The 8,138-nt window shown below is 40.1% G+C and overlaps 1 protein-coding gene across 3 annotated transcripts in view; it reads left to right on the top strand.

Moving 5' to 3' along the window:
• Positions 1–1,014: 1,014 nt before the first annotated feature.
• METTL14 (methyltransferase 14, N6-adenosine-methyltransferase subunit) overlaps positions 1,015–8,138 on the top strand; it is a 55,568-nt gene continuing 48,444 nt past the window's right edge. For all 3 annotated transcript variants that reach the window (XR_009701082.1, XR_009701081.1, XM_061192037.1), the window contains exons 1-2: positions 1,015–1,227; positions 5,067–5,155. Coding sequence is in view for 1 of the 3 variants with exons in the window: in XM_061192037.1 (XP_061048020.1) it covers positions 1,162–1,227; positions 5,067–5,155 (155 nt within the window). In the remaining 2 variants the exon portion in view is untranslated. The remainder of the gene's footprint in view (positions 1,228–5,066; positions 5,156–8,138) is intronic.

Here is an 8,138-nt window from a genome sequence, read left to right as displayed (position 1 = left end):
GACCTGTTACTAATGTTGGTAAGTATGTGCCACAATTTCCAGTTAAACTTGGGGCAACATGACGTCTTAGTCTACTTCTGCTACTTTGAATTTGGAATAAGATGACAAATATGGTGTATAATGGTAATAACTTAAGACTTTGGTCCTTGTTGCCTTCCTATGAAGAGAGGAGACTCATCACTGAGCCCCCCTGCCACAAGCAGGTAATTTCAGTAGGCTATTTGTTTTCATATCTCAGGGTTATTTCCAGCTAAGACAAATGCACCAGCACAAAAAGGGCCCCCGTAGCCTCTGACCTCTAGGACATGAACCAAGACATATTTTACTATCACCCACCCACCTCTCTAAAGAATCCATGAAATGCATTATGGTAAAATAGGAAACTTCTCAAGGTCTAGTGAGTTGTGGAGAAGAGCACGGGCAGATGCAGTTGCTGTTCCCTGCCTCAAGTGGAAAGTGATAATAAAAAGCTTAATGAACACTTGCATGGCGGGATGTGTTTGGCTCTGTTTATTCTTTCAATCTTCACAACTCTGTGAGGTAGGCACTCTTATCACTCCCATTTTACAAATGAGAAAACTAGAGGCTCATAGAGGTTAATTATCTAGCCAAGGCCACTCAGCTAGTAAACGACAGTCCAGGGTTCAAACCCCGCAATGTGACTCGCGTTAGTGCTTTCACGAAAAAACGGGTATCTGGCAATGTTTAAAACGTCAGAACTGGCAACTGGGGAACTAATGGAAAAGGGAATCAACAAAACAGCCCACCACTTGGCAACAGTGCTGACAGACTAAGGGAGCCTGAAGTCCCAGGAAGGGGCAAGTGAGGGGGTCAAGCGATTCGCCCGCACAGCTCCGACAGCCCCGGCTCTGGACGGCCGAAGCCTCCGGAGACGCCTCTGGCGCCGGCATCGCAGGACCCTGATTAGGCCCCGTCTAGGCAGCGGCAAATCGCGGGCGTCCAGAAGGAGGCGGGACTTCCGGGAGCGGTGGCGCCAAATTCCGGCCGCGCCGGAAACACCTATTGAGGAAAAAATAGTGGGCAGACGCCGCTTGAAGCTCCTGGAGAATTTTGTGTTCCACAGTCTCCGAAGAAAAATTGGGCGGGGATTCGTCCGCTCATTACCAAGTTTTCGAGGCAGTGGAAAACAAGAGTTGGGACATGGACAGCCGCTTGCAGGAGATCCGGGAGCGGCAGAAGTTACGGCGACAGCTTCTCGCGCAGCAGGTCCGCGGCCCAGCGTGGGATCGCGAATGCGCGTGCGCGGTCGGCCTCTTCCCTCCTTCCCCCTTTTCTGTCTCCTTACCGGCCGCGGTGCAGTCCTTTCTAGTCCCGCGACCTTAATCCCTGCGCCCGCCTACCCTCTTGTTCTCAACTCCCGGGGTACCCCGAATCTTTTCCTGTTTTACCTCGCGGTCATTGTGGTGGTGCTAAACCGAACGTCACACTTGGTCTTCAGCAGCCGTTATGGAATGGCCGCCGAGTGGTGCTCAATGATGAGAATACAGTGGTCTTTGTGTATAAGTTACTGCAGTTCACGCAAAGAAAAGTGACTTGCTATCCTCCAGAATTTCTGTTCACTTTTTAAATGGTGGTTTGTGTCTTGCCTTTCTTCGTAATCAGCACCCGACTCTTGAGATTGTGGCTTCATTGTGGGCCAGGTTTACAGTATTTTCTCTGGGATAGTGTCTAACGACTGCATTGGTAGTAGCCTGAGTGTAAATTTTAGATTCTGCATGATGCGTATTGCAGTCGACTGTGTCGTGTACGGTATCCTCGTCCTCACCCGCAGCTAATGTTTGAATTCTTAATCTGTATCGGTCACAACAAATCTCTGAAATAGGTAATATTGTCTTCACTTATCGGATAATGAAACAGAGGCTCCAGAGGTTAATTTTTGCCCCGGCTCCTTCACCTCTGGGCCAGAAAATTGAACCCAGGTTTGTCTCTCCAAATCTTGGCTTCACTCCCTCTTGTGTATGAGTAAGTTAACACTTGGTTAGTAGAGTACACAAGCAGAAAATGCAGATGCACACCTCTGCTTAATTAAAGTTAGAGGTTGTGTTTTACTTTCCGCCACTCAGACCGGTAAAAGGGGTGGGGGAAATGCTCACAGGCTTGATGAGGCATCTTACTGTTATTTTTTTCAGTAATAAATTTTCGTTTTAGTACATGGAAATCTGAGACCTATCCTCTTTTATGATCTGATGAAAAGATTTATGGTACAGTGTTAAAAATGTTGGCGTTTAGGGAGTTCCCTGGTGGTCCAGTGGTTAGGACTCAGCGCTTTCACTGCTGTGGCCCGGGTTCAATCTGTGGTCGGGAACTAAGATCCCACAAACGCGCGGCCAAAAAAAAAGGGGGCATTTGGAATCAGATCTGTTCCTGGCATAATGATTCTAGACAAATCAGGTATCTTTTCCAAGCCTTCCTTTTCCCAGTTTCTATTATGTTATCTTCAAAAATGTTCGGGAGCTTTGTTACCACCAAGATTCTTACTCTTTAGTTTTGAATTCGAACGTCTGTTTGACTCAAAATAGTAAACAATGATTGGTTGAGTGTCTTACTATGTGCCAGGAGCTTTTGTAGACATTGGCAATTCAGCTATGAATAATAATAGGTGGTCCTACCCTCAGAGAGCTTACATACTGCACAGAATTTAATAATGGCTGCCATTTATTAAGTCCTTTCTGTGTGTCAGGACTCTGCCAAGCTTGTACATACAGTATATTTGATCATACTAGTCAGATGCTATCTGTGTCTTATAGATGAAGAAAATAAAGCTCAGGGAATTTGTTATATGCTGAAGGCCGCAAACCTTTTACATTTGCAGGCTGCAGTTTTAGGCCTTTGCAATACACATGGCTGCCTCCTAGTACAGTTGGATAGGAACCTTTCCACCTAAGTAAGGATGTACAATATAATCAATGACAGACTTCCACTTTACCAACTAATTTCAGCCTTTCTTTCACTTACTTTTCTCTGTATGAACAAGACAGACTGGTTTATTACTCTCCAGAACATGATTTGTGCAGTACATACTTTATGATTTTTAAAAATTGTCCTTTCTGATTTCTGTCTATCCTCTGTGACAGCCCAGGTCAGAATTTTGTGATGAAACCTATTGTGATCTCCCTGGCTTAGGCTCTTCTCCCTCTGAGCATCCATTTTCCTTACTGTTGAGTCCACTACTGTATATTATTAACCATCATACAGAATATAAACAGTTTGCGTGCAACGTCTTTGCATTTAATTCCTGTTGGCTTAATCTTCTATCCTAACTTTGTTTCTTGCCCAGAGTAAGTTTTTAATAAATTTTTGTTGATTGATGATCTGTCAGAGTAGAGCACAACTCAAGTGTGTATAATTTGCTTGACTTACTTTTTGGCTGCTGGATGAAGATATCGGATGTAGTATATAGGCCCAGACCATGATTGTGGCACTTGATGCTATCATCAACGATTTACACCTGTTTTTATTTAACTTGTAGCTTTGTTTCAAAAAATTATACGTGCTTTTCAAATGATACCAAATTGTCATAATTATTCAAATAATATATTTAGTGCTACCACAATGGAAAGTCTATTACTCCAGTCATTCCACAATTTTTTAAAAATGTTGGAGCATGAGAAGACAATTATATATGTAAGCACAACTTGTAAAACATTGTATTCTAATTTACACCTTGGTAGAAAATCTCATTGGTTCATTCACATATTTATAAACATGTACTATAAGTCAGATGTTATAGTAGCTGCTGAACATACAGATATCAACAGGACAGAGTTCTTCCCCTCAGTGAGCTAACATTTCAGTGGGGGAGAAGTAAACAAAAGTAAACTGATAAAGTAATTGAATTGTACAAATAAAAAATTGGAAGTTGTGGTAGTGATCGTGAAACAAATAAATAAAAGTAAAACAAAAAGGGTGTATTAAGTGCTATGATCTTAATGAGGAAATGAGGAGGTAAAAATAATGGAAAGGAGGCTACCTATTCTGTATATAGTGTTCATGGAAGGACCCTCAGAGGAAATGTACTCATCTGAGATTTGAAGGGAGTGGAGTCAGTCTTGGGAAGAAGGTTAGAAAGCATTCCACCTATGAGAATAAATGTGTTTTCTGACTAAAGAGAATAGGGGTCAGGAAGATTTTATGGAAGAGTTAAAATATCAGGAACAGTTGATATATTGGAAGAGATTTATCATTGGGGAAACCTTAGGGAAGTCATGAGGTGGGTAGTCTAAAGAGGCAGTGGTAATTGTTTAAGATCAAGGCTGGGGACTTGCAGCTCTAATATTGTAGTGTGCCTTCTCACCTTTCTTGAGCTAAGGGATTATTTAATGCAGATTTCCTCATGCCCTTCGTGTGCTTAAAAATATTAAGTGGTTCCTCATGGCCTGTAAATTGCATTCTATACTTCTTGGTTTGGCTTTTAAAGTTTTCCATGAATTGATCCCACACTGTGTAGCCAGGCTTTATCTCAACTAGTGATTTGTTTACATTTGTTGTATTTTGCAAAATTTCCCGAACTGCCAACCCGAATTTGCATGACTATTTTTCAGGTTTTTGTAAAGTTTAGTATTGTGCCTATAATCATTATAAAGACTTGGCTTGAATAAAACTGAAAAGGTATTTATTACAGCATGGAATAAAAATAAGGTACAATACGTGAGCCGATGGATGCAAAGTGTTTAACGTAGTGCCTGTCACACTATAAACCCTGTATGTTAGCTGCTTTTTTTTTATTTTGTTATTGCTACTGCTGCTAAACTGTGTTTTATTATTTGCTTTAAAAGTAGAGGATTGGCTCAAGTTAATTGTTTTAATTTCAAAATAACTGAAAACATAAAATACTTTTCAGCTGGCAAAATCATTCTTAATTAACATGGTTTTGCTCCAAGGTGTTTTCTGTTTTTCCTGCAAGGTAATTCATCCATTTGCCTGCTGCAGTAGTTATGGGTTTTTTTTTTTTTTTTTAATACTTGATGTATTAAATGCTGCTACAAATGACTAGGAAGGCTATTCAGTACACTGTCATCTAATTTTTGGTTTTTGCCTTTTCTCAGTTGGGAGCTGAAAGTGCTGACAGTATTGGTGCTGTGTTAAATAGCAAAGATGAGCAGAGAGAAATTGCTGAAACAAGAGAAACTTGCAGGTCAGTTGAATAATTTTTTTTTATTGACATGTTAATATTTGTGAAAGGATCACTGTTTTAATAAACAATAATCCTAGGTATGAAGTGTGTTGTTATAAGCATCAGCATACAGATTTAGGAAACATTGGTTTTTATTGTTAGTTCATGAATTATGAAATACTTCCTATCTGAATACAGTAAGTTTTCAATTATAAAGTAGTTAGAAAATGGAATGTTAGGCTAGGAATTAGCTTATATGCCATATATAATTTTATTTTTAAAATCCTTATTAAAAAAACACAGTTTGCCCTAAAAGTGGTATTGATTTGATAGTTCATAAAGCATTTAGAATTTTTCAGTGTTGTAGTTATCAATTTTTTTTTATTGGAGTATAATTACTTTACAATGTTGTGTTAGTTTCTGCTGTACAGTGAAGTGAATCAGCTATATGTATACATATATCCCCTCCCTCTTGGACCTCCCTCCCACCCCCTCCTATCCCACCCATCTAGGTCATCACAGAGCACGAAGCTGAGCTCCCTGTGCTATACAGAAGGTTCCCACTAGCTATGTATTTTACACATGGTAGTGAACATATGTCAGTCCTAATCTCCCAGTTCATCCCACCCTCCCCTTCCCTCTGCCCCCTGTGTCCACCCATCCGTTCTCTACATCTTTGTCTCTATTCCTGCCCTGCAAATAGGTTCATCTGTACCATTTTCTAGATTTCACATATATGTGTTAATATACGATATTTGTTTTTCTCTTTCTGACTTACTTCACTCTGTATGACAGTCTCTAGATCCATCCACGTCTCAACAAATGACTCAATTTCGTTCCTTTTTATGGCTGAGTAATATTCCATTGTATATATGTACCACAACTTCTTTATCCATTCGTCTGTTGATGGGCCTTTAGGTTGCTTCCATGACCTGGCTATTGTAAATAGTGCTGCAATGAACATTCGGGTGCATGTGTCTTTTTGAATTACGGTTTTCTCTGGGTATATGCCCAGTAGTGGGATTGCTGGGTCATATGGTAATTCTATTTTTAGTTTTTTAAGGAACCTCCATATTGTTCTCCATAGTGGCTGTATCAATTTACAGTCCCACCAACAGTGCAAGAGGGTTCCCTTTTCTCCACACCCTCTCCAGCATTTGTTGTTTGTAGATTTTCTGATGATGCCCATTCTAACTGGTGTGAGGTGATACCTCATTGTAGTTTTGATTTGCATTTCTCTAATCATTAGTGATGTTGAGCATCTTTTCATGTGCTTCGTGGCCGTCTGTATGTCTTCTTTGGAGAAATGTCTATTTAGGTCTTCTGCCCATTTTTTGATTGGGGTGTTTGTTTCTTTAATATTGAGCTGAATGAGCTGTTTATATATTTTGGAGATTAATCCTTTGTCCGTTGATTTGTTTGCAAATATTTTCTCCCATTCTGAGGGTTGTCTTTTCGTCTTGTTTATGGTTTCCTTTGCTGTGCAAAAGCTTTGAAGTTTCATTAGGTCCCATTTGTTTGTTTTTTATTTTTATTACTCTAGGAGGTGGGTCAAAAAAGAGCTTGCTGTGATTTATGTCAAAGAGTGTTTTTCCTACATTTTCCTCTAACAGTTTTATGGTGTCCAGTCTTACATTTAGGTCTTTAACCCATTTTGAGTTTATTTTTGTGTATGGTGTTAGGTAGTGTTCTGATCTCATTCTTTTACACGTAGCTGTCCAGTTTTCCCAGCACCATTTATTGAAGAGGCTGACTTTTCTCCACTCTATATTCTTGCCTCCTTTATCAAAGATAAGGTGACCATAGGTGTGTGAGTTTATCTCTGGGCTTTCTATCCTGTTCCACTGATCTATATTTCTTTTTTTGTGCCAGTACCATACTGTCTTGATTACTGTAGCTTTGTAGTTTAGTCTGAAGTTGGGAGCCTGGTTCCTCCAGTTCTGTTTTTCTTTCTCAAGATTGCTTTGGCTATTTGGCATCTTTTCTGTTTCTATATAAATTGTAAAATTCTTTGTTCTGATTCTGTGAAAAATGCCTTTAGTGATTTGATAGGGATTGCATTGAATCTGTAGATTGCTTTGGGTAGTATAGTCATTTTCACAATATTGATTCTTCAGATCCAAAAACATGGTATATCTTTCCATCTGTGTCATATTTGATTTCTTTCATCAGTGTTTTATAGTTTTGTGAGTACAGGTCTTTGGCCTCATTAGGTAGGTTTATTCCTAGGTATTTTATTCTTTTTGTTGCATTGGTAAATGGGATTGTTTCCTTAATTTATTTTTCTGATCTTTTGTAGTTAGTGTATAGGAATGCAAGAGATTTCTGTGCATTAATTTTGTATCCTGTACCAAATTCATTGATTAGCTCTAGTAGTTTTCTGGTGGCATCTGTAGGATTTTTCTATGTATATTATCATGTCATCTGCAAACAGCAACGGTTTTACCTCTTCTTTTCCAATTTGTATTCCTTTTTTAAAAAAAATATTTATTTATTTTTCGCCACGTTGGGTCTTCATTGCTGTGCACAGGCTTTCTCTACTTGCGGCGAGCAGGGGCTACTCTTCATTGTGGTGCGTGGGCTTCTCATTGTGGTGGCTTCTCTTGTTGCAGAGCATGGGCTCTAGGCACATGGACTTCATTAGTTGTGGCTCGTGGGCTCTAGAGCGCAGGCTCAGTAGTTGTGGCGCATGGGCTTCGTTGCTCTGCGGCATGTGGGATCTTCCCAGCCTAGGGCTCGAACCCGTGTCCCCTGCACTGGCAGGTGGATTCTTAACCACTGCGCCACCAGGGAAGTCCCTCCGATTTGTATTCCTTTTACTTCTTTTTCTTTTCTGATTGCCGTGGCTAGGACTTCCAAAACTATGTTGAATAATAGCGGTGAGAGTGGACATCCTTGTCTTGTTCCTCATCTTAGAGGAAATGCTTTCAGTTTTTCACCATTGAGAATGATGTTTGCTGTGGGTTTGTCATATATGTCCTTTATTATGTTGAGGTAGGTTCCC

The sequence above is a fragment of the Eubalaena glacialis genome, chromosome 5, assembly GCF_028564815.1.
Source record: "Eubalaena glacialis isolate mEubGla1 chromosome 5, mEubGla1.1.hap2.+ XY, whole genome shotgun sequence".
In the NCBI taxonomy this organism is placed as follows: domain Eukaryota; kingdom Metazoa; phylum Chordata; class Mammalia; order Artiodactyla; family Balaenidae; genus Eubalaena; species Eubalaena glacialis.
Note: the sequence above shows the minus strand (reverse complement) of the source record. Positions and strands in the feature narration are given on the sequence as shown.